Source organism: Pseudonaja textilis, chromosome 6, assembly GCF_049901715.1.
Source record: "Pseudonaja textilis isolate UNSWEBS1 chromosome 6, rPseTex1.2, whole genome shotgun sequence".
NCBI lineage: Eukaryota > Metazoa > Chordata > Lepidosauria > Squamata > Elapidae > Pseudonaja > Pseudonaja textilis.
This window is the reverse complement of record NC_141995.1, coordinates 44631995-44657213: the sequence shown is the minus strand read 5'-3', so window position 1 is coordinate 44657213 and position 25219 is coordinate 44631995. Positions and strand designations below refer to the sequence as shown.

Below are 25219 nucleotides of genomic sequence, written 5' to 3'. Positions count from 1 at the left end.
GTTAATTTTCCCAAGGGGCCACATGGGAAGCAGACTGTTGTGGAGATTGAATCATAGGACTGTGGCTGTTAATACCCATTTCTGCTAGAGATGAATGTAGGAGCCTTTAAGGCAGGAGAAACATGAATTTAGCCCTGGAAAAGAAAAAGACATAACACTCAAAAGGACGCCACCTTGGTTCTGTTGGGTATAAAAGGGGACAAAGAAACATACTCAGGCTTTAAAGGTTCATTAACATCATCAAATGAATCACCATGGTCATTGGTTTATCTGGGTTCCTTCCAGGGGTGGGATGCTACTGGTTCAGACTGGTTCGGGCGAACCGGTAGATCCGAAGAGCAGCTGTCATAGAACCAGTTTGGTCTGACTTGCTCCAAGGATCTTCAGTTGGGCCCTCGTATCTGCCCGGGCTCCTTGGTCCTTTTTATCCACTCAGCCGTTCAGCACAGCAAAGTGGATTGCTCTGCTAATCAGCTGAGAGGCACAGGGGGTTTATTTTAGACTTAGGACACGTGTGTGTGCATGCCACATGATCACCGAACCAGTTGTTATGCCGGTAGCATCTCACCTCTGGCTCCCTCCCCAGTAATTTTGTTGGAAGTTGCCTGGGAAAGCTGCAAATCTCAATGGTGTGACTACAGGACACTAATTGCTATAAATTCGAGCCGGTTGCCATGCACCCAGATTGCAATCATGTGGGAGTGGTATGACAGTTGTAACCTCCATGATGGTCTATAACAGTGGTCCCCAATCTTTTTTGTGCCGCGGCCCAGTACCGGCATCACAAAATCATCCGCGGCCTGGTACCGGCATCAGCACGCATGGCAAGGCGAGCCGAGCAACCGGCCAGCCAGCCGTCCCCCACTTCTCCCGGCCACCTTCAACTCCTTTGTACCTGTGTCGATGGGCTTCGCGACGGCTTTGGGGTGGTCGCTCGGCTCACCTTGCCATGCATGCTGAAAGAATCCTCGTGCCTTAGTTTTGTTCGAAGCCGCCCCCCCTCCCCCCCCAATGAAACTAAGGCGTGAGGATTCTTTCAGCACCCAAACGCCGCTTTCTACCTGGAAAAGCTCACCGGAAGCACTTTTTCATCAAAACAAGATGGTGGCGCCCAGCAAACTGGCAGCCCGGTAGAAATTGTTCCAGGGACCGGTGGTTGGGGACCCCTGGTCTATAAGTCACTTTTTTCAGCATCATAACTCTAGACCAGGGGTGGGCAAACTACAGCCCGCGGGCTACATCCGGCCGTTGGTCTTTTTAATCTGGCCCACCGAAGATTGGTACAGAATTAAGATTTGATGTGAATGATTGAATGATTGCATTCATTTGATTTTGACTTGTAATGACAGGCATTTCGACACCAGGTGATGCATTAGGCGCAGTGACTTGATTTTGCGGAGATTTTGCAGTTTTTTATATGTATTGTATCTTGTGCTGACCCGGCCCGTCTGTCAAATTTTAAAAGTCAATGAGGTCCCCGAGCCAAAAAGTTTGCCCACCCCTGCTCTAGACTGTCATTAAACAAATAATTGTAAATCAAGAACTCTAGACTATTGTTAAGCCAATAGTTTTAAGTCAAGAATCAAGATTCTGAGTCCTGCTTTATATGTTGGAGGGAGGGAGGGAGATTATTCAGATATACATATATACTGTATGTGGCCTGTGTGTATGTATGTGCAACTGATGTGGAATTCATTTCTGTCTCTAATAGAAAGCGTGAAAGAAACGGTACAGAAACAGCTTCTCCAAGCTTGGTTAAACCTAGCTGGAGGAGATGTCTTAGAATTGCTCCATCATCTGGATGTGGAGAGTTGCCCCGAAGTGGGTGTTCTGGCCCTTAATGCCATATTCCTGCTGTCTCCCTGCCAGGATCTGATTAAACAAATTTCAGAATTTGATGACAGGTAGGAGTAATACAGCCGTGGCTGTCTTTTTACCTGGGTCAGAGTAACGTCTACTGTCTAGCAGGAACATAAGGTAGAGTCTTCTGCCTCTAAAATTATATCCCGTAATGCTTCCGTTGGATTCAGTAGCTCTCTGTTTTCAATGCATGCATAATTTCCTGCATCCATATTCTTCGTGAAACTTGTGCAACCATGTGTTTTGAGCCTTCCTATGCCAACGTTTCTGAGTCTTATTGTACTATGTGTAGACTTCAACTCACAGAATTCCCACCAGCAATCCTGATACTTGTCTTTTAAAATTGTATACCAAATTAATTCTCCCAGCATGTTCCCAAAATAGTATAAGGGCGTCTTGTAGTGGTAGGTTCAGACAGCACTCTAACAGTCAAACATAACTTCAGGTTTAAACATGTTGCATGAATCAACCAATTGTGGGATGTTTATTTTTTTGAAACATGTGTAAAGGAAATGGATTAGGAAATGAGATATAATTGGAAAATATGTTTCTAAATCTATACACATTGTCGTATTTTAGTCTTGTTTATATTTTTGTTAGTTCTTAATACAGCTCTTGTAGTGGGACTGAGTTTATTTATATAGAAATCAAAAGGCTTATAGACTCATTTGGCTGATGTTTTAATTTTGCTATATTATAGATTATATAAACCACCAAAGCTTGGTAGATTATGATGGATATAAAAGAAACACAAAAATAAATAAGCAGGCAAATGTTAGAGAATAGAAACTTTTTTCTTTAACTTTTCATCAACAGTATACTCACATGACATTATTTCTTAAAGATAAATATTAAAACATACAGTGGTATGCTTCAGAAACATATTTTAATGTAGGTGTTTGATTTTCATAGGAATATTAGATTTATATAACTAACACAAGAAAAGAATTGGGTTTTTTTAAAATGGAAACGTGATAGCGCTCCATGTACTTCCTTTGAAGGAAAACCATTCCAATAGAAAAACTGACTGCAGAAAGTGCCTTATATTGGAAAGCTCTTTGTGAGCTCTTGAAAGCCAAAGGAGAAGAATTCTTAGAAGAAGTCTTGCCAGAGCCCGCTATCTATGCAGATTATCTGTTGAGGTAAATTAACACAATTAATTCAAAAATTGCAATGTCAGTTCAGTATACCTTCTGTTTTAATCTTACAGTTATCATTCTTAAATATTGGTGTTAAGTTCTCTGATGCCATTTTGTAAGAACTGGTTTTTAGAAGATATGTTAATAATGAAGATATCTGATGGACATGGGATGCTACAGAAATAACAAGGGGATTAAAGCAGATTGGCTGAGTTGTGTAGTCAGATTTACAGCACCATATGCTGTGTAGAGGAGAAATTCTTTCAGATGTCTTACAATTTTGCATTGTCCGTCTAAATTTTTTTAAATATTCAGTCATTGACAAAGATCAGGAGAAAACCCAACACACTGCTGTCTCTGGGAAGTGTGTTGAACTGTAATTTGAAAGGGCTGTGAATTAATAGAACAGCCTGGGGTTGACAAGGAACTTTTGACGGAATACTCATTTTCTTATCTTTAAGCTACTTTCAAAGCATTCCAGTACTCAGTCAGGAAGAAAAGGAAGATCTGACCTGCATTGAGCGATTGATGACCAAGGAATATATAGGTCAGCAGTTAATTCTAATGATCGGTTGCATGGATATCACCGAAGAAGGAGGCAGGTAAGATTCTAAAAAAAACCCAAACCATGCAATTGTTTTATGCAATTGTGAAAGATAATTTTTTACAAGATATATTTTAAAATGTGTATAGAAAGGAACAGGTTTGACTTGGCCGGATATTATCTGATGATATCCTTTTGAGCAAACCACGTTAACATATTGACATCAGTTCAAGTTGAGATTTAAGAATATCCAGTTGACCATCTAGTCTGGGCAGTTGTAGTCCAGCTACAGAATATTTTCACTCTAAAATGTTTCCCTTTTCTCAGAATTTCAGGGAGTGAGAGTTGGAGTGTGTAGTGGAAGCAGATAGCACTGTAGCCAGATAAGCTTTTTTCTCTGTTTCAATCTGAGCTTATCTCTTGTATCTCTTACAGGGGAAGTTTTCCCATGTTTTACAATGGTTCCTAAGCAGAGAAGAAACCACAGTTTTAACATTTGGATTTGAAAGTTTGTTCATTGGCAGGAAGTAGTGATGTCCATATATTAGAAATACAGGCACCAACCCACCCCCAAATAATGATTCCTTGTATTTTTAAACTAATATATATGTGTATGTATGTATGTATGTGTATTTTTTTTTTAAAGGAAGAGGATGCTGGGTGTCCTACAAAAAATTCTTATGATTCCAACCACGTCAGCATCCCTTGTATCCCATCTTATGGAAAAGTTGCTCTGCCTTTTGAGGGATGATGACCGAAGGATCCAGATAGTAAGTTTTTTCAGTTGCAACTTTGCAACTTTAATCCTTTAGGGAAATCTTCAGAGCGTTTACGTTAACCAAAGTACCTGTTTCGAATCCGTTTCTCCTTTGTACACAGTTCGCTTTTTTGGGGATGCTAAAAAAAAAAAAAAAAAATCAGTGGAATTGTCCCTGATAGTTTTGAGTGTAAATATTCATATATTTAGAAAAATGACAGAATGCAGAATAACCGTTGGAAGGGGCCGTGGATGTCTTCGAGTTCGACCCCTTGTTCAAGCAGGTGACCCTACATACCAGGGGCCTGAACCCCCGGGCCACGGATTGGCACTTGTTCCACGGCTCGCCAGGAATTGGGCTGTGCAAGCAAGCAAAACCCCGTCTGTGCATACATGGGACCTAGGCAGCACGTGAAACCTCCACCTCCACCCTGGTCCACAGAAAAAACTCCTCCACAGAACTGGACCCTAGCACCCAAAAGGTTCGGAGACATTGCCATATACCATTCCGGACCAGTGATTGTGTAATTTTTTGAAAACCTCCAGCAACGGAGCACTCCATGATTTCTGGAGACAAGCTGTTCCAGTGATTTATTGTTCTCACTGACAGAAATTTATCTTTATTTCTAAGTTGGTTCTCTCTGATTAGTTTCCATCCATTGCTTCTTTTTCTGCCTTTAGGTGCTTTGGAGAATAGATTGGTCCCTCTTTTTTTCCTATGGTAACCCCTCAGATATTGGAAGATTGCTATCGTGTCACCTTCAAATGATTCATTCATTTATATTTAATAAAGCACTTTTGAAGAGCTTGGGTAGTTTGCAACTGAGTGATCAACTAGATTTTTCTACTAATATACTCACCATATCATATTTGCTTGTCACCTCAACAGATGAGAGACACAACTACCATGTTTCCTCAAAAATATGACCCACTCTTATTTTCTTTTAAACTGCCTCCCCTCCCCCCAATGGCTAGGGCTTCTTTTCGGGGGGTCTAATTATTGACTTCCCTGATCCGGAGCTCTTTTATCAGCTACGGATGACTTCTGGAAGGCATCTGAAGGCGAAATGGAAGCCAGGAGTGCTGCACGCATCAATCCGGACCCTGTTTCTCAGCTGCAGGGAGTTTTCCGGGAAGGCTCTGATGGCAAAACAGAGGCCGGAGGGGCGATGCACTTGTCAGTCTGGACCTCGTTTCTTGTCTGCAGAGTGCTTTACGGAAGGCCCTGACGGCAAAACGGAGGTTGGGGGCAATGCGTGTGTCAATCCGGACCTTGTTTCTTGTCTGCAGACGGCTTTCTGGAAGGGGAAATGGAGGCCGGGTGTGATGCATGCGAGTGGGGGCAAGCAGCCGCAGAAGTGGGCCTGCAAGTCAAGGCAGGTGTTGGGGTGTGCAAGGCCTGGTAAGTAGGGCAGCAGCACCCCTCCTAACTTAATTCTTACCTATGCGCCTTGCCCCAACCCCTGCACCCCAGGGTGAGTGGGGTCTTCATTAGGGATAGGGCTTAATTTTAGCAGATGTGTTCAAAAAAAGGGCTTCTTTTCTGGTTGGGTCATATTTTCGGGAAACACGGTAATTTTCCTCCCAATTCTAAAGGTTTATATTCCTGATTTGGAAATCAAGCTGGATAGGCTCAAGACCATCATGCTTTTTCTTCCTCATTGAAAAGTCAGACTGGGAGAGAATTTGGGGCACAGAGGTCCAACATGATCTTAGGATGCTCGAGATAACTTTTACTAAAGCAGATTCTTTCCAAGGATCAAGGAATGCTATTTTCCTCGAAACCACCAGCAATGAGAAGGCTTCACATGAAGTTTTGTGGCTGTGTAAAGATTAGGGGAGGTTTTTTTTTTTTTATGATGTGAGTTTCTCCCAAAGGACCTCCAGAAATGAGTATTGTTTTTTTAGCTTTATGACAGGAATAAAATAAGTCAGACTTGTTTCAATTTCAGGTTGGTGCTTATTTACATTTTCAGGTTGCTGAAATAATTTCAGAGGTGCGGGAAACCATTGTGACAGTAGACAAGCAACAAGACGCAAGTGAGATAAGAAAACAAGAGCTTAAGGTATGGAGACATTGTGCCACTTCTTTAGTAATTTATTTTTAATGAAATAACTTACAACTGAATTATTGCATTTTTTTCTGCAGCTTCTGAAAAATCTGAATGTTATTTCCCAGAAATTGAGAGAATTAAATTAATAGGAATAAAGAAGGCAAATTTTCAAATTCTTTTTTATAAATCTTGAAAAAGATGGCAGTTGTTTTGATTTTCTTTAGTCTATGTAAGTACAAGTTGGAATAGAAGAAAATAAAGTAGAAGGGTGGACAGGATGTTTAGGAGACCTCTATTTTCTTTTCCAGTTGGTCTGTTCTAACTTCCACCCTTTTAATTTTTTTGTTCATTCTTCATTATTGCTTCTTGTATTGATCCCATCCTGTTGTCCAGTTTGCGGATATCTCCCCTCATTTCTTCCATGCCACCTTTCATTTCTTCATGTTATTTGTTATGGATTCCAGATCTTGCACAATTATTCTTTCTTTTCAAAGTTTTTCTATTTATTCTTTTTATTGGAGAAGTCCAAATGTCATTAGAAAAATTTAAAGTACTTAATGTTCTTTATACTTCCACCACCAGCTCTCCTCGTTACAAAATGTCCTCTTCCTTCTAATATGCACAGTCACTGCACAATCACTGTCCCCCCAGCTGAAGTTCTTTAACTCTCCTTCAGCACTTCTCATCCGTTTTCTTTATAAATCTCCTTCCAATCTGTTTGAACAATCCTTGCCAGTCCCCTCGAAATCTTCTTCTTCTTCTTTTTCTTCAGCGTTTGTCTCGCGCTCGGGCGAGGTCCGCTAATGTCCTTGAGTACTGCTTCCACACCTCTCTGTCTGCCACGTGTGTCGGGTCTGCCTTCGCGATCTCTAGATCGGCCTTGATCGTGTCCATCCAGCGTTGTTTAGGTCTACCACGCGGTCTCGCTCCTCCGACAGTCACCTTCATTACAGATTTGATGATGGATTCTTCCTTGGCGCGGCTCACGTGGCCGAACCATCGTAGCCGGGACTGCCTCATGACCGTGGGGATGGGCACGACGTTGAACCGTCTATGCACTTCTTCGCTCCTGACGCGATCGAGTAGGGTGAGGCCTACCGACCATCGGAGCATTCGCATCTCCATTATCTGGAGTCTGCTTTCGGCTTCTTTGGTCGTCGGCCAGCACTCTGCGCCGTATATGGCCATGGGGCGCACCACAGAGTTATAGATTTTCGCCTTCAGGCGCATTGGCATCTTCTTGTCACAGAGGACGCCCGTGACGGACTTCCATTTGCCCCACGCTGCATTGATCCTGGCTGCCACCTCAGTTTGTAGTAGGCCTTCTTCCCCAAGAGTAGTTCCCAGGTACTTGAAGGTGGAGGCGTCGAAATAATCAGTCAAATAATCAAATTGTCTATCTTGGGTAGTTTTAAGCTGATTCCAGGCTCAAAACTTAGTCTCTAGTCACTTCTACTCCGACAGACAATCGTTGTGATCAATTGTTAATCTTCCACTCCCACCACTAGGTCACCAAATTCCCCTCACCGGAGACTCACTTGTCAGTCACTCTCTCCAGATCTCTGAGGATTAGGTTCCTCTCTCCGTCAATCCTCACTGTTTACCTCTGTTGTCTCACTCTTTGCTTCCTTCACCATTTCTTGGGCTGTCACGCCTCCGGATCCGTCCCTAGGGCCAGTCTCTTCCACGCCATTTTCAAGGGGTTTCTCTTACAGGAGCGGGGGGTCGTGCCTCCACCCACTACCCTCGAAGCTTCCCCTCTCTATCGCATATCTCTCCAGGGTCCTCCGTTGCTTCGTCGGGCATTCAGACGTGAAAAAATCAGACATTCAGAGCTGAGCCGCTGTTCCTATGTCCGAGCCATCGTGATGTCATCCTGGAAGTTCTCATAAAAGACTATTTTCATTGAGGGAAGCACAAAAACATGAAATGATGTTATTTTTAATATTCATGTTGCATAGATTTCATACCGGTCGAGGTTGCTTATTCCAGATTTTGATGAGGTGGCAGGATTTATCCAACTTTAGTTGATCTCAGGAACTGAGAAGCATCTAGCTCTTTTGATATGGGGATGGGAGACCAGAAAATTCCAAGTTTATGGACTAGATTGGAAAGACAACAAATACTTTTTGCAAGTAGGCAATGATAGAATTCATTGCCACTGTCAAGAAAATTGGGTGCATGCAAGAATCGGCAGTCAGGGTGATTGAGATATCTACTTTTAGTAGAAGACGTGATATAATATCCAGTATCTCCAGGCCATAATTTCTGTTTTCTTTCCAGCTGGCAGAAATCAAAGTGAAACTCATGGAAGCAAAGGATGCTCTGGAGAAGTGCGTAGCCATGCAAGACTTCAGTCATGCTTCTGTGTTAAAGGAGAAGATTATAGAGCTGGAAGGTATAAAGAGTGGCTTGTTGAAAGAGGCGGAAGAATCCGAAACTAAAGAGATAAGCGTGGAAAAGGTTCTGTATTTTACACTTGCTCTGGTCTTTTCAGTGCTTTTACATTTACATGTAAAGAATTGTGTATGTGATGAAATGGCTTTTTTCAAACTGTGTTTGAAACTCCTTTTTAGAAGAGGAAGAGAATAGAAGAGAATATTTGTAGTTCAGACTTTGACTGAAATCCTTGATGTGGAGTCCTTCAGTCCAGCACTGAAGATATTACTTAGTTGGGTAATGAAATGTCTTCAAGAAAACAATCAAGCCCAGAAAATAGAAAGGACTGGAAAGGAAGAGAAACCTGACAATCCTGCTAGTGCCCCCTATTAAAAAAGAAATATACCCAGAATATTTCTGTATCTACCTATGTGCAATATCTAGTTTTTTACATATGGGTTATTTTTAATGTACAAGGGCTAGAAAAAAAATCCACCCATTGTATCATTGCAAAACAAAACTAGATGTGAAATATGGGAAAGAGCAGAGGTTACCAACCTTTTGGATCTCAGGGACCACCAAACTCATACGTTTAAATCCCAAGGACCACCAATATGATTTTTTAAAAAAAAGATAATATATTTAATATAAAAAATTATATATATTTATATATTTGTGTATGTGTGTGTGTGTGTGTTTTCTTAAGTTTTCGCGGGTACTTACATGTATGGCATTCGGCTTTGTTCGGGTATTTTCCCACGTCATAGTAGTTGTGCTTTTAAAGTTGTAGCGACGTTTCAGCAGAATCTCATCTGCCATCATCAGGCTTCTGTATTGTGTTCGCCTGAAAACTTAAGAAAACACACACACACACACACACACACACACACACACATATATAAGTACCCGCGAAAACTTAAGAATATATATATATAATAAATGCTTAATCATAACTGGGCCAGAGCAAAGGGAAAGGAGGGGCCTCTCTTATCCTTTGGAGGGGAAAGAGGGAGGATTTAATATTGCTGGGATTCAAAAGAAGCCACGTGGTGCCTGGAGGCTGGAAAGATCTGGACGGGAAGGAACTGGCTCCCCCTCAAACGGAAGAAAAGCAGAGCCGCTGCCCCCGCCCCCCAAATGGCTGCCAGGTATGGCTGCCTGGAGTTGGGGGAGGGAAGGGGGATGTCCTTTCTGATCCCGGGTGGAGGATTGAGAGAGCTCAGATGAGCTGAAGAAAAGCTGCGGGGGCTCTTCCAGTCCCACCTGGAGACAGGCAAGGAAAGGTGTTCCTGGGGCCATTTCGCTCACTTTAGTGCTGCTGCCAATCCCAGCCATAGCTGGTGACATTGGGGGGTGGGGGGGGAGAGAGAGAGAGAGAGCGTCTCTCGCACTACCAGAGGAAAGAAGGCGAAACAAAGCTCCCTCTTTCACCGAAACCTACAAAACACCAAAGCTCCCACACACAGCGGTGGCGGCAACAACAGTCCCCTCCACCGGCGCCCGCTGTCAGCTCTCCCCATTCTCCAGCTTTGCGTTGTTTCCGCCTCTCTTTCCTCCTCCCCCACCCACGCCCATCTGTAGGAGGCCAAGGAAAGGGACACGGAGCTGTGCGCATCTTTCGGCTCCTCCAGCCCTCACTGCCCCTTTCAACATCGAAGCCTCGGAGACAGAGGCAAAGCCACCGCAGCAGTAGCGTCCAAGTTGCCTTAAGCATGCTAGGTTAGTTCATAATTGCCCTACCCGGAGAAGGAGGTGCTGGAAGAGGAGGCGGCAGTAGTGGAGAAGCAAGCCAGGCATTAAAGACCTGGGAAGAAAGGCAGCAGTTGCTGTTCCTCGTGCTTTTGCTGGATGGCTGCAGCAAGTACCCGACACCGCCAGTGCCAAGAGGCGAGCATGCTAAGGCAGCTCGGGCACTACCATTGCAGCGGCTTTGCCTGCGTCTCCGAGGCTACAATGTTGGGAGAGGAAGCGAGGGCTGGAGGAGCCGAGAACTGCACACAGCTCCATGTCCCCTTCCTTGCCTGCCTCCAGGTAAGCACAGGTGGGGGAGGAGAGAGAGAGAGAGAGAGAGAATCCAAAGCTGGATAATTAATGGGGAGAGTTGACAGCAGGTGCTGGAGGAGGGGACTCTGGTTGCCACCACCGCCGTGTGTGGGAGTTGGTTGGCGCATGCATCTCAGGGACCTGACTCTGGGGTCCCTCGAAGAGCGAGGAGGCGCGAGAACTGCATGGCTCAGATTAATTGCTTTGGGGGGCCATTTCTTTTGCGGCCCAACAAAATGGCGACCACTGAATTAGAGTGATTGTTGCTGGAAGGAGAGGCTTTGGAAAAATCTGCAATTAGAAAGGATCTTAAGATGGGCCGTTGATTGAACAGACCAATCTGAAGCAGACTTCTTCAGTCAATGATAAATATAGGATCAAATTTTGCTTGATTTACTATAGAAACAAATTGTTAGTTCTCTTGAATGCTGTTCACTTTTTTTTTTATTGGTTACTAGAAAGCAGCGTAGATATTTGGGCAGACAAAAATCCTGAACTTAAACTGTGATGCTTTTATTTTAAAAGAGTGATCCAGAAACACTTCTGAAGTGTTTGATGATGTGCAATCAACTTCTGAAGCAGGTCTCACTTTCCAAAGGGTTAGGACCTACATTGGATGGAATAATTGAATCCCTGGTAGGTGACAACCTTATGATATGTATCACAATATATAAGATCTGTGAGGAGCACGTTTATGTGGTCTCAAATACTTTTTTTCTATCTCAGGTGGGTATCCTTGTTCTGCATTCTATTGTGCATGTATATCCACAAAAGACAGCTTAAGGACCAAAACTGAATTTGTTTGAATTAGATAGGATTTCACCTTGCAGGCACCTCACACAGCTATTTTACTTCAGCCCTCCATTGGATTGCACTTCGAATCAATTTTAGTTTCTGGGCAGTTCCCGGCAACGTGGTTTGGGAATCTCCCACCCTTATTTGTACCAAAGAAAGATTTATATCAGTTAGAGATTCACTATTTTTCCATTTATGAAGTTAGATTGTATCCTTTTCTTATATAGTTCTTTCAAACAAATATGAGCAAGCCATTCTTCCACTTGACCACCAGTGTGAGCATTTGTTAAAATCAGTTCATGCCTTTTTTGTTTGCAAAAGCATCCTCGTGGGGAGATTAAATAACTTGGCCCTCCATCCTGGCTTTTTAAACATTCCCTGTGGTTACTCTGGTCTCTTTGGTTACCAAGAGAACTTAGCAAAGAAGTAGCTACAGGGTTCTCTTCTGACCAATATATCTTACTGTTTTTGTTCTTCTAGATAATTCCAGGAATTACTAATATCCATCCTGCTGTGCGAAACATGGCAGTGCTGTGCTTGGGCTGCTGTGGCCTGCAGAGCAAGGAGTTTGCAAGTCAGCACCTCACTTTGCTGTTGCAAGTAAGTAGGTTTCAATTCTCATGAGATGTCTGATAGACTTTGGGAACCCCGAGGAAGAAGAGTTCCTGTTGCAACAGGTATTCTTGAGTCCAAAAGGGTAGGAAAATGTGTGAAGGGGGCCCAGAGAAACTCCACTTTGCTTTCAGTAGGCCTAAATTGATTTGGTTGGCTTTCAAGTTCACTGTCAGGCCCTTCATTGCTGGCAAACAAAGCAAAACATTCGCACCTTGGAAGGATCTTTCTTGCTAGGAGAGCCTGATGTACCGGGATCTTTAAAACCTATTAAGTAACACTCCGAATAATCTATCATAATTTCTCTTTCCCATACTTCTTCCCTCCCTGGATTGAGAAGTCTGTCTCACAAGTAGATGGGAGCCACTATGTTGGCATCCTGGAATTTTAAAGGAGGTCTGGTGTTACTTTATACCATACTAAGAGGGCAAGTGGATGGGTGGGCTGCAGAGGAATAGCCAGCTTGTAGAAAACATTTGCCATTTACACTTGGCCACAAGTTCTATGTAGTGATCTTGCTGGGAATTATAACTGGGAAGTGGAAATTCTAACTGAAAAGAAGGCAAATCTGGACCGCCAACATGCTGTCATTCCATATTGCTGCAAACAGCTGTGATCTTCATTTCCTATCTTCCCACTTTCACATTCTGTTTAAAATCAATCCTGTGCAGGAAAACTCATACTTTTCAATTGTAATATCAACATCTATTCAAGGCCTGATGTACTGAATGCTGTTGAAACATTGAAAACATATCTTTCCATTGTCCTACATCAGGATTCTCCACATTTGGCAACTTTTAAGACTTGTGGACTTTAACTCCCAGAATTGAATATTGGGAGCTGAAGTCCACAAGTCTTAAAAGTTGTCAAGTTTGGAGACTCCCGTCCTATATCCATGGTAGAAGGGTATTCTTTTGGAGGATGTAAGATAGGGTAGAGTAGTTTCCTAGGGTTGGGGCTGTGACTTGTTTCCTTGACCAGTTTGAGGCTGCAGAGGCGTTAGCAGAAGGGGTTGATTGGAGAACAACTGAAAAACATGGGGAGTGGGCTAAGGATGGGATTGGAAGAAGAAAGATAAAACCCCGATTTCTATTCTGAAATAACCTTCCAGATACTCAAACGCTGCCGCAAACATTTCTTGGCAGTATGACCAAATGCTGCCTGCCCAGTTCTGGGCCCGTTTGAGAGGCTCTGGGTGGAGTATTTAAAGACATAGAAGCTCCTGTGTCTCAGAAGTCCCTTGCTTCAGTTTCTATCTTCAATTTTTACATTTCACCAGAAATTTTGCTTCTGTCTTGATTAACATGTTTGAAGGAACATGCAGATTTTGAGAAGGCTATTTGTCAACTTCAAATTTATAGCAAAATTTGGAACTGCTTTAAAGAGTCCGAGAAAAGGCAAGGGTCAAAATGAGGTTGTTGTTTTTTTTAATGGCTCAACCAATGAATTATAGTTTAAATTATATAAATTCACAAGCCCTGTTTGGTCTTTCTAATCCTATTCAGGTATTGCAAATTGATGAAATGAAGGTAAAATTGAGCGCTTTAAAGGCACTGTTTGACCAGATAATGATATTTGGAATAGAACCATTCAAAGACAGAAAAGTTCAAAGTGGAAATGAAGAAAATGAGAGTGAGAAAACTAAGGAAACGGAAGAAGAAACAGCTACCACTCACAATCTTCTTCAGCTTCTTTCTGGGTTTCTAGATAGTGAGGTATGATTGAAACTAGCAAATATGGATGTAAATTTTAATTTGATGTTTGGAAGAATATAAAGAGAAAATTTGAGCATAATATTTCCCTGACTGGGTACTAGCAATATAAACAACGCATGAAAAAAAAACTAGGAATGCTAACAATATCCGTTATACATCACTCACCTGATGAGAGACATGTTGAAATAGTCATGAGAAAGAGCTTTTTTTATTGCTTCAGATTAACAACTTCTAGTGACCATTCAGAGGTATAACTGCATTGAAAAAGTGACTTATGACTAGTTTTCATATTTAAATTGTAACATGGTCATATGATCATGATTTGAGCACTTATCAATTGGCATGTATTTATGACAGTTGCAGTGTCCTGGGGGGCAGGTGATTGCCATTTGTGACCTTCTCATCCCGCTTCCAGCAAGCATAGTCAACGGGGGAAGGCAGATTTGCTTAATGCCACATGATTCATTTAACAGCTGCAGTGATTCACATAACAATTGTGGCAGAAAGGTTGTAAAATGGAGCAAAACTCACTTAACAATTGTCTTGCTTAGCCATGGAAATTTTGGGCTCAGTTGTGGTTGTAAGTTGAGGACTATCTGTAAATGCAATCTTGCAGAATGAAACTTAGGGTAGGTGTTACAGCTCCAATTTCCTGTGGAATAATTGCTGGAATACACTTATGTAAATCTCTTCTCCAGTTTTCAGAACTTAGAACTGAGGCTGCCGAGGGACTGGTGAAGCTCATATTTTCTGGCCGGCTCATCAGTGCTAAGCTTCTTTCTCGACTGGTTTTGTTGTGGTATAATCCAGTGACTGAAGAGGATACACGTCTCCGACATGCCCTAGGAGTTTTTTTCCCTTTATTTGCATATTCAAATAGGTATAGTCTGTATAGATGTCTATGTCTGTGTGCAGTTTCTTTTTCTATACAGGTCATCCTTGACTTACAACAGTTCATTTAGTGATTGTCAAGAGTTACCATGGCACTAAAAAAAGTGACACGACCATTTTTCACACTTAAACAACCATTGCAGCATCCCCATGGTTGTGATCAAAATTCAGACACTTGGTAACTGACTCGTATTTATGACAGTTGTAGTGTCCTGGGGTCATGGGATCACCTTTTACCAACTTCTAACAAGCAAAGTCAACGGGAAAGCCAAATTCAGTGTTACCAACTTAACAACTGCAGTGATTCACTTAACTGTGGCAAGAAAGGTCGTAAAACAGGACAAAATTCACTTAACTGTTTGGCTTAGCAGCAAAAGTTTTGGGCTCAATTGCGATTGTAAGATGAGGACTACCTGTAATTTAAATACCTCAAAGTGAACTTAATTGAAAAAAAAAAGTATTGTGAGTTTTTTTGTATTTGAATAATAACAACTGCTTAGGCATGTGATTTGCTCTATGTTTTCTTAAAAATAATCTTTGTTGAATTTTTTACTGGGTATACATCAATCTTATCGTCCAGATACTTCTGTGATTTAGTTTGTAAGGTTGTTAATAGGTATCTGTATACCATATGCTATAAAAAAAAACAGAAGGACCCACAGTAAGATTAGAATATTGGACTATCTTTTTGCTGTTTGCTGTCGTTTGCATCTGATGCCACTTTCTCAAGAGACCTTATTCTTTCATCTGGACATAGAATTGGTTTTTCTTACATTAGTTGGAAAATTGATGCAGTTGGGTACATTTGATGTTGTGTTAAGGCCTCACGTGTTACATTTTTAAAATGCAGAACCAATCAGGAATGTTTTGAAGAAATTTTTCTTCCAACGTTGCAAATATTATTTAATGCTCCAGCTTCATCACCATTGTCAGAGGTTGATGTAGCTAACGTTGCTGAACTTCTGGTGGATCTAACAAGGCCCAGTGGACTGAATCAACGTTTGCAGAACTGCCAGGTAGGGTGAATTGTATGTGAGGAGGTTGTTTTGTTTGATCTGAGATTAGAAAGCCCTCAAAATCTGGGTTAAAGCCTCCTGCCCCTTGTAGTAATTCTTTTGTTGAAATTGTGGACAATTTATACTTGGACAATTACCATATTGTAATGGCTTTTTCAGGGTCTGACAGTTCATGATAATTTAGCACTAAAAATATGCAATGAAATTTTGACGGATCCAAGTGCGCCAGATGTCCGGATATACGCAAAAGCTCTCTGTTCCTTAGAATTCAGTAAGGATTTTACAAATGACCTCATGGATTTATTTGAGGATATTCTTGTGGTAAGTCATAACCTAATGATACATAGACACATAAACACAGATTTAGTGGGTTTCTTGTAAAATTTCTGAGACATGTCTTAGAGTATGTGAGAAGAAACAATATTTGCCTTCTAAAATTTAACGTCTCCATTCTCCAAAAACCTGAGTTTGCAAAAACCAAGACTTAAAAATTATTATCCTCCTTTGGCCACCAGGTTTCCTTATCTTCTAAGTTCCTCTTGGAAAAACCCTGAAGCCAGGGTTTATCAAACATTGTGGTACCACGATCCTGTAAAATAATCAATTTGTTTGAAGTTCATTTATCAATATGCTAGATGTCACAATGGAAGTCACCAGCCAGGACACCCTGGGAAATTTAAAATGATCTCTCCTTCCCCTTAAAAATATGATTTAAAAAAATTCAAAACAAAAATCCTGTTCCCGTTCCACATTTCATCAGCCTAGATTGCCAAAACTGGATGTTGCACTTAGAGAATCCATAGCCCTCTAGAAAAAAATTGGAAGTTCTCCCTCAGAAACTTGAATAAGTCACAAAATGGGAAGGAAGTCAGCTTGGTGGGTCATAAAACAAGAGCAGGGAGGAAACAGCCAGCACGAAATGTACATAGGTTTTTCCTCAGATACAAAAATGCAGAATACTTTTATCCAGAGCAAGCTGGGAGATACAGATATAATGCTATCAGCCACAGAAATAAGAGGAAGACACATATAAACTCAAATAATGCATCAATGTGAATAAATGATAAAATGGGAATGATGGGGGAAGAAAAAGAGTGCAAATTAATTTAGTCATTTTCTATAGGATGCATCCATGGTTCAAAATGAAGAAATGGGCACTCACTTCAGTGTCAGCTCTCAGTTTCTTTTGGCCTGATTCTTAAGAGCTGGGTGTTTTACAGCAGGGTCCACTTTGACTCTTTTTGAGCCCCTCCCCAATCCGTATGGACACCCCTGTAGTCTTGTTAGCCTTCTATGTTCTTATCTTCCTCATCTTCTCATCCTCATCCTCTTCCTCATCCTGCTACCTGTTGGAGAATTTGTCAGAATGAGCAGAGGAGAACCTGAATGAGCCTAAGTGCCAAGCACTCTATTGAAAACTCTTCTCCCGTGCCTACTCTTTGGAGGCAATGGGGAGTGGTTCTTGGGATTAATAGTGTAGAGGTCCCTGCCAAATTTTTTGGGGGGACAAAGTTGAGAAAGAGACAAGCCATAGTTGCTGGACTCTTGACTGTCAGCTCTATGGGCCAAAGGGGTTGCTGTTTTTCAAGAACTGCTTCAACCAATTCTGTTCAAATTTGCTTGCAACTCCCCTCCCCGCTGCAGTTGCTACTCTCAGTTTGAGAAGGCCGTGTGAAAGAATCACATAAAAAAGTTGAAATTCTTCAATGGGGAATCTTACTTATTTCTTAACAGTCTCTGTATTTCACAGATTCTAAGAATCAGTTTTAAGTGACTTCTGTCGTTTTCAAATATTAATAAAATTATCCCATGTTATTTGCAGTAATATACTCTTTGTAGAGAGAGATTAATGGGCATTTCTATTTGTTAATGAATGTCTTAGCCCAACATTCAATTCCAGCACCAATACATGTCTAGAATCAACAAATGCCTATTATGTACACTTCTAAATAAGCTTTTCTTGACTTCTCTATTACAGAAAGTAAAAGATAAAATGTCTTTAAAAATGGTTGAAAAAGTGAAGAACAACTTAAGCAAAGGAAGCCCTATTGATGAACATGTTTCAAAAGAAAAAGATATTGCAGAAGTAGCAGAAAACAATTTGGACTGCAATAAACCATGTACATCCACTGGCCAGAATGAGGAAGGTAACACAGAGAACATACTGTACTATATTTTTTGAATTCTTTAGAGGATAATCTCTAGATAGGATGGGACATGGGGTATGCAAGAGAATTGTGTGCTTTGGTTGTATTACAGAGGTGGAGGAATTACTCAGTTTTTACATGACCCTCATCATGTGAATTCATGGATGACTTTTATGTTGGCATTAATACGTTGTCCTGAATATTAGGACTGAAAGCCCTAGTCCAGATTTGTTTCAAGTCTGTCCCCTCTTTAGCGATTCTCCTGAAGCCTTGCCCGTCAGGTTTGCTGAACACAGCCCCGTTTATGCGCCTTTAAAGAGGTGGGGCATTTTTACTCAGGAGATGTGTCACTGACTCATAGGTTGCTTGGGAAATAGGTTGTTTAAATGGAGGTGGAACAGATTCACTCATTCATTCATATATTTGTATGCCCCTCCATTAATCACTCTGGGTCAACACGTAGTGATGAGCTCAGTGGGGTTGTTCTGAAGTTGCTGACTAGGAATATGGCTGCTCTTACTTTAATTAACAGAATAACTTGTGCAGACTGCAAATGTTACGTTTTTCTTGATATTACGGTAGAAGAGGTATAACGGAATAACTTCAAATGATTCACTTAGCCTTGACTGGTACCCTTGTCTCAGAAGCTAGTGGAAGGAAGGAACTTGTATTCCCATTCCCAGAATTATATATATAATTATATTCCCGGGAGCATTATAATTAGCATGAGATGGTCTGATTAGAATAGCAACATAGGCATTAACTTTGTCCAAATTGTTTGATGATACATTGTCCGAAATAGGTGATAAAATAATCACTCCTATTGAAGACACAGAGAACACACCTGTAAAGTCAAGACCTAGAAGAAACAGATCAACAAAAGGTAATCACCTGAAGCAAATATACTTTTGCTTTGTAAAGCTTTCTCATAAGTGTTTTTTCTAGCTAAAGAAAGGGCAAATGTGAGTGTGTGCATAAGCTGAACTTAAAAACATGGATACTTGGGGGGCTACTTTTGACTTTACTGAAGTGACTTGTATTACGTTGGCTTTCTCTTCAAGAGCAGTGCCTTGCGTTTTGTTGAAATATGGGCTCCTTGACTAAGAGTACCAACTTACAACAATAATTCCAGTCCCAATTGTGTTCATAAATTGAAGAGTACCTGCATTTTCAGGAGATACATCCAATGCATCCAATAATACTGGACACTTAGATGATTCATTGGAGGTAGAGGGAATTGTAATCAGAATAGAGCTGGAAGGGACCTTGGAGATGTTCTGATCCAACCCCCCACCCCCAAACAGGAGACCTTATATCCAGGGATGTGATTCAACCACTGTAATAACCAGTTTGGTGAGTGTGCGCTTTGCATTTGAAAAACGTTGCTTTTTCAGACCTAAAGCTTACCTTCTGCTGCAGTCCAGGTGAGTCAATCAACTGAGGCAAAGCAATCTGCTGTGATGCACCAAATAGCTGAGCTGAAACCCCCAGAAATAAAGGACAGAATAGGGCAGGGGCAGGTGGACGGGCCCAAATCATCGCCGTAGCTACCGCTTCGCCGAATGGTAGACTCCCACCCCTGCCTATATCATTTCAGACAAGTGATTGTCCAGTCTCCTCGAAAACCTCCAGTGATGAAGTACCCACAATGCCTGAAGGCAAGCTGTCCCACTGGTTAATTGTCCTCATGGCCTTTAATCATCTTAGCTGATCTTTGCAGTTTTTCCAGTCTCGACATCTTGTGACCATTACCAGTGTGTCTTTACTAAGGCTTTAGAAAGCAGTACTAATACTTTACTTGATTTTGATTTTATGCCTGTTTATACAACCAAAGATTGTATTGGCTTTTTTTGCTGCTGCTTGCACACTGCTGACTCATGTTCAAGTGATCGTCCACTGGGATTCCAAGGTCCCTCTCAGTTACTGTTTTTCAGCCAGGTTTCGCCTAATCTGTACTTGTACCTTTGCTTTTTCCTGCCCGGGTGTAAAACTTTGCTTTTCTTCACATTAAATTTCATGTTGTTGGATAGGGCCCATTGTTCAAGTCTGTCAAGATCTTTTTGGATCCTGAACTTGTCTTCTGGGATGTTGGCTATTCCTGCCAGCTTAATGTCATCTGCAAGTTTGACGAGTTCCCCTTCTATTCCCTCATCTAAGTCATTTATAGTGGGCCTAAGACGGAATCTTGTGGTACCGCATTGCTTACTTCCATATAGATGTAGTACCGTCAAGGACTACTTGTTGAGCTTTGAGTTTTGTCAGCCAGTTACAAATCCATATGGGGGCGTGATGCTGTCTACACATTTTTCTAGCTTGCCAAGAAGTAGGTTGTGGTCTACTTTGTGAATGGCTTGTCTAAATATACTATGTCCACAACGTTTTGCTGGTCTATTCATTTAGTCACTTCGTCAAAGAATGAAATAAGATTAGTTTGGCATAATAATGCTAAAATGCATCTTTTTGTGGAACACCTCTGAAGAAATTACAGGTTTGTGGTTTTAAACATGGATATGTACATGTTGTGTATCCCTTTAGGTCTGAGAAAAATAGAAGTGCAAACTGACCATCGAAGTGGGTGTTCCAGAACTAAAGGGTCTGAAAGTGACAGGTAATTTCCTTGAGTTATCGGATAATTCTTGCTTGTTAGGATTAGACACATGCTTTCAATGTTCTTCTTTGTGGTTAAAAAATATTGGGTTACTCAGTGTAGATGACCAGGCTGAACCCGAGGGTGGGGGTCAAATGCATCATCAGCCTGAGTCTCTATGAGACCCTAAAAGAGACCTAAGTCTCTTGGAGACCTTGAGGACTACTGACTCTTACCTGGCACCAATTACTCATGTCCATTAGTAGATCAGATTCTTGTGTATAGGTTGCATGGAATAAACACAGTGCTTTCTGAATTCTAACCTGGCTCCTGATTTCTTGCACCTAACATTAAGTACTAAATTGGCTGGTCATTTGCATATTATACATACCTATATCTATACATTTTTTTCTGTGGAATAGCAAAGTGCAATGGGCTAATTTATTGAAGAATGTTATGTAGCATCAAATAGGACTTTTAATTGGATATTGTTTCTTCCCCTCAGTGCCATCTGGATTCAGGGCTAAAACTGCCTGCCTGTGGCTGACCTCCTCCCTTGGCCATGATAAAAAGCTCGGGCAGGGAAGAACATAAGACTTTAGTTCATCCATCTTGAAGGAAGCTTTTGGAAGAGACTCACTGTCAACATTGCCAGTTGATAGACTACCGTAGTCTCATTTCCATCCTTCTTATAGTGACATGGACTCCCTGGAGGCTGATGTCCAAAGCAGCTGGAGGGGGCAGGAATGGGAACTGTGTTGATGGGAAGAATGGGAAGAGAAGGCGGTGGTGGTGGCAACTTCTTGTGGAGGGAAAATAAAAGCAAGAGTGCTCAGGTGAAAATTAAGATAAATAGTGGAAAGATACAGAGATGGGTTCTTTCCACTGTTATCTATTTTGATATTCCCATTTTTTGGGGTGGAGAAAGAACTACCTCTCACAATCTGGTAACTATCAAGCACATTCTTTACTATTTTAAAGGTTGTCAGAAAATGTCTTTTAGTGAGAGTAGACAGAATTGTTGTTACAAAAATGTATGTATAATTTTGAGTAAATTAGGAAAAGAAAGATTTCAATGTTGCTTGAAGAGACTGGTTTATTTATCCAGTTACACTTTAAGCTTAAGACAAATCCTAAGAATTACATCCAGGCAGGTGATTATCAATATACTTAAACTACCTTTAGTTCTATATGTAGCTTCTCCAGCTACAGCGTTTGCAAAGTAAGCTGTATATCTGTCAAGTGACTTGAGACCATTTTTTTTTGCAGAAAAGATGACACTGAATGTAACTAATTAACTTCGTGTATCCTCCTCTTACAGCTCCTAGATATGATGTTCTCAGAGTTATAGAGAAGATTGACATTAAATTTACCAGAATAAAGCTACTCTAATTAATTGGAACATGAGCAGTTGGTTGTCAAAATGCAGAGCTAACCACTTTGTAGGTTTCATAATTATATGTTATCTTGCTGTAAGAAACCTAAGAGAAATCCAATATAACCTTGTCCCTCATTAGAGTTGGATACCAACATAATCAAAGTAACTGCTTTTAGACCTGGTACCTTAAGCAATCCATAAATTGCCAAAAGCATCTACAGCAAATTGTCTAATGTTATTTACCAGAAAAACAGTGAAAAGCATGTCCATCTAGACAGAACTTACTGCTATAAACCAATTTAGGACTTGATTTCCTGTGTGTGTGTGTGTGTGTGTACACATAAATACACATACACACTAACGAACTCAAGAGTTGTCCTAACTAACGGATGGAGGGTGACTTCTAATTTTAAAAAAACTGCTGTGTCCTATCTCAACATCTTTCTTTCTCCGCAGAGAAATTCAGCAACCTGTTTCCATGGCATATTCGAGACCATCCCGCCGAATCAAAACAACAGCTCTTGCAAAAACGAAAATGGATCTCTCCAAGCTTCTAGACAAAGAATAAGTTAACCAAATCTGTTTGTCACTAAAATTTGCTTTATGTGCTGCATAATAAAGATAAAATCTTTATAATGTGGTATATTTCATACAAAGATGTCTCTATTTTTTTTAAATAGTTCCTATTAAGGATGCTTGAGAATTATACTTAATTTCAACCAATTTTTATTGCATATAAAGTTCAAGCTGTTACTCTGAAAGCTGTGTCTTGGATGGTTAAATCAGTTTGTTTTTCAAAATGTAAACGTATTTTTAAATTTGTCCTTTGGGAAATGTAATAAAATGTTGTAGATTGTCCGTAGTATTTAATATGGCAGATAAATTTACTTCAAAAAAGTGATTGCTGTACAACTCCAACATCTCAATTAAAAGTTTGGAAGCTTTTAGCTGTAAGAATTTAAAAATGCAAAATCATTCTAATACAGAACTGCATCAATAAAACAGCCACATGTATTATTATGAACTATCAGAAGCACATTGCAAAGTGCATGCTAACTTTTTGAACTATAAAAGTAAGCATTTTATGTTAGTGTCTTCCCACCAAAGACTAATAGTATTAGTAATGTAAGGAGGGTTTAGAAGGATGCAGACTGTCCAAAGCTGAATGTATTTAATCATAAAGAATATTGATTTTTTTTGCACTGAGCAAATGAATATTCATTATGCTCTTCATACTTGATAGGCTTTGCTTCTTTTCATAGCACCTCAGAACCAAAATCATGTGTCCTAACATGTCTTGCAGTGCCAGCAGTTTTACAAACTTGCAGCATCCTTTACTTTTCCGTGTATGAAAATATAAAGGGTGTTGAATTAGAAGACCTTCAAGGTCCCAGAATATTCTATGTACTAAACTGCTTTCATTGTTAGAATGTACCTACCTGCTATGAGATGTTCCTGGGTATTTCCTGCATGAGTCACATTCATAGACAATGTGTACCAGGAGAAATTGTGTTACTCATTGCACTTGATTATAGTCAGTTGTAGCATCCCATGGTCACATGACCGCAATTTCTGAGATTTATCTTTAATTTCCAGCAAAAAAACCACCACCACTACCCATTGAATATCATGCATTCATTAAAGACCATGCATTTGCTTAATGACTGCAGTGTTCATCGAACAATACCACAAAAATGATAAAATTAGTCACCTTAATGGCTGCCATAACTTATGGCTAATTTTGGCCTCGATTACAGTTATAAGTCAAAGACGCCCTGTATCCTGTATCAGCTGACTATAATGAATCAAATACATCCACATCTTTCTTCAGTTGGAAATTACTTCCTAACAAGAAGTGGGAGTTAAGATGAATCCAATTTGTTCAACTGAACTTTTTTCTCCATTGCCAATTCTCATGTTTTTTTATAGCATTTGATAAGTGATATATAGGATTAGATGCAGATCCTAGATGGCTTATTTTTAAAGCAAACTGGACAACTGGAATGGTAAACAACAAATTCAGATAAGAAAAAGGAGATAGGTTGCAACCATTTTAATCTAAGTGTAGTGTAACTTCCCACAAAATGTCACCACCGCTTCCCAATATTTAATAAAATGTTGATAATGTGAAGGCTGGTTAAGTGACTAAAAGGGTCTCCTTTACAATCAGTGGCCTTTCAGCATTTTTAAAAAAAGATAGACATTTCATACAATAAATGAAAATTAAGATTTAGAAAGCATACCATACATTCTGATCATTATTGTCTGAAAGATTTTACAAACTGCATTTTTATACAACTCTGCACCAAGGTAAACTTCAATTTCTTAATAACTTTTACACATCACATTACATAAATATATTAACATCTGTGCGCAAAATTAAACTACAGAATATATAACTAGAGGCAAAAAAAGATGAGAAAAAATACAACATACTGTTAAAAAGATAGCCTCTGTTTCATACAGGACTTAGAATGAAGATATTTTTTGTATTTACATGCAAAGATTTCAGTGAGTGATCAATATTCATGATTATGGAACTATAACCAGCATGTTATTTCATGATCAAGATGCTTATTTAGCAGGAAAAAAAATCCATATAATGTACAAAACAATAGTGCAAGAAGAGCTTCAAACTGTTCTCTTCGTTTTTGAGCTTTTGGTTAAAAACTATACATCTGACCAAAGATGCTGCTGTGAAACTTAGCTTTTACTCCCCAGGTAGATTTAAGGCACATGATCATTTTCAAAGGTTGTTTGGTTCTTTATGTCAAATATATTTCAGTTTTCACATTTTCATTTTTAGAAACCAATCAGGGCCAGGAATATTATTTCAATAAATGCATTTTGTAAAGACATAGAAGATGAATCTTCTGACTGCCACTGTACTGTTAATAATAATAAAATGCCATTGGCTTATAGAGAGGTTAGCCTTGTTGAAACATTTTCCTACTGGACTAAACCATGTCAAGTACACAGATGCCATTTAATTATTTTAGAAATATTTTCCGATTGAATAAAGTGTGGCCTCTTTCTATACCTATTAAACAGCAGTCACGGTTTTGCTTACATTTTTAAGTTTTAAGCAGAAAAAGCTAAAGCTTGATATATCTAGAGAGAATATTACAGTCAATCCCTGATACAGGAATGTTCTTTGATTAGCTAAAAGTTGGTTCCTGTATTTTCAATAAACTTAGATGCTTGTTTCTGAAGTAACAATGTCTAAATTTTAGGGTTCTTCTTACACATTCCAATAGTTTCATGCCTGCATATTGCTTTTCTTGCACGATGGTATTCAGGCT

At 40.3% G+C, this 25219-nt stretch overlaps 1 protein-coding gene across 2 annotated transcripts in view; it reads left to right on the top strand.

The window, feature by feature from the left end:
• The window catches only part of NCAPG (non-SMC condensin I complex subunit G), a 30230-nt gene extending 7314 nt beyond the window's left edge, over nt 1–22916 (top strand). Inside the window, exons 7-22 of one of the 2 annotated variants that reach the window (XM_026699732.2) lie at nt 1712–1904; nt 2862–3002; nt 3461–3601; nt 4190–4313; nt 6277–6366; nt 8638–8817; nt 11302–11412; nt 12052–12171; nt 13689–13898; nt 14597–14778; nt 15640–15805; nt 15965–16126; nt 17784–17952; nt 18755–18835; nt 20488–20560; nt 22374–22916. In XM_026699732.2, coding sequence (XP_026555517.2) covers nt 1712–1904; nt 2862–3002; nt 3461–3601; nt 4190–4313; nt 6277–6366; nt 8638–8817; nt 11302–11412; nt 12052–12171; nt 13689–13898; nt 14597–14778; nt 15640–15805; nt 15965–16126; nt 17784–17952; nt 18755–18835; nt 20488–20560; nt 22374–22485 — 2255 coding nt within the window. In that variant the 3' untranslated portion in view covers nt 22486–22916. The remainder of the gene's footprint in view (nt 1–1711; nt 1905–2861; nt 3003–3460; nt 3602–4189; nt 4314–6276; nt 6367–8637; nt 8818–11301; nt 11413–12051; nt 12172–13688; nt 13899–14596; nt 14779–15639; nt 15806–15964; nt 16127–17783; nt 17953–18754; nt 18836–20487; nt 20561–22373) is intronic. The other variant, XM_087936454.1, reaches the window with a different exon arrangement.
• The last annotated feature ends 2303 nt before the right edge of the window (nt 22917–25219 follow it).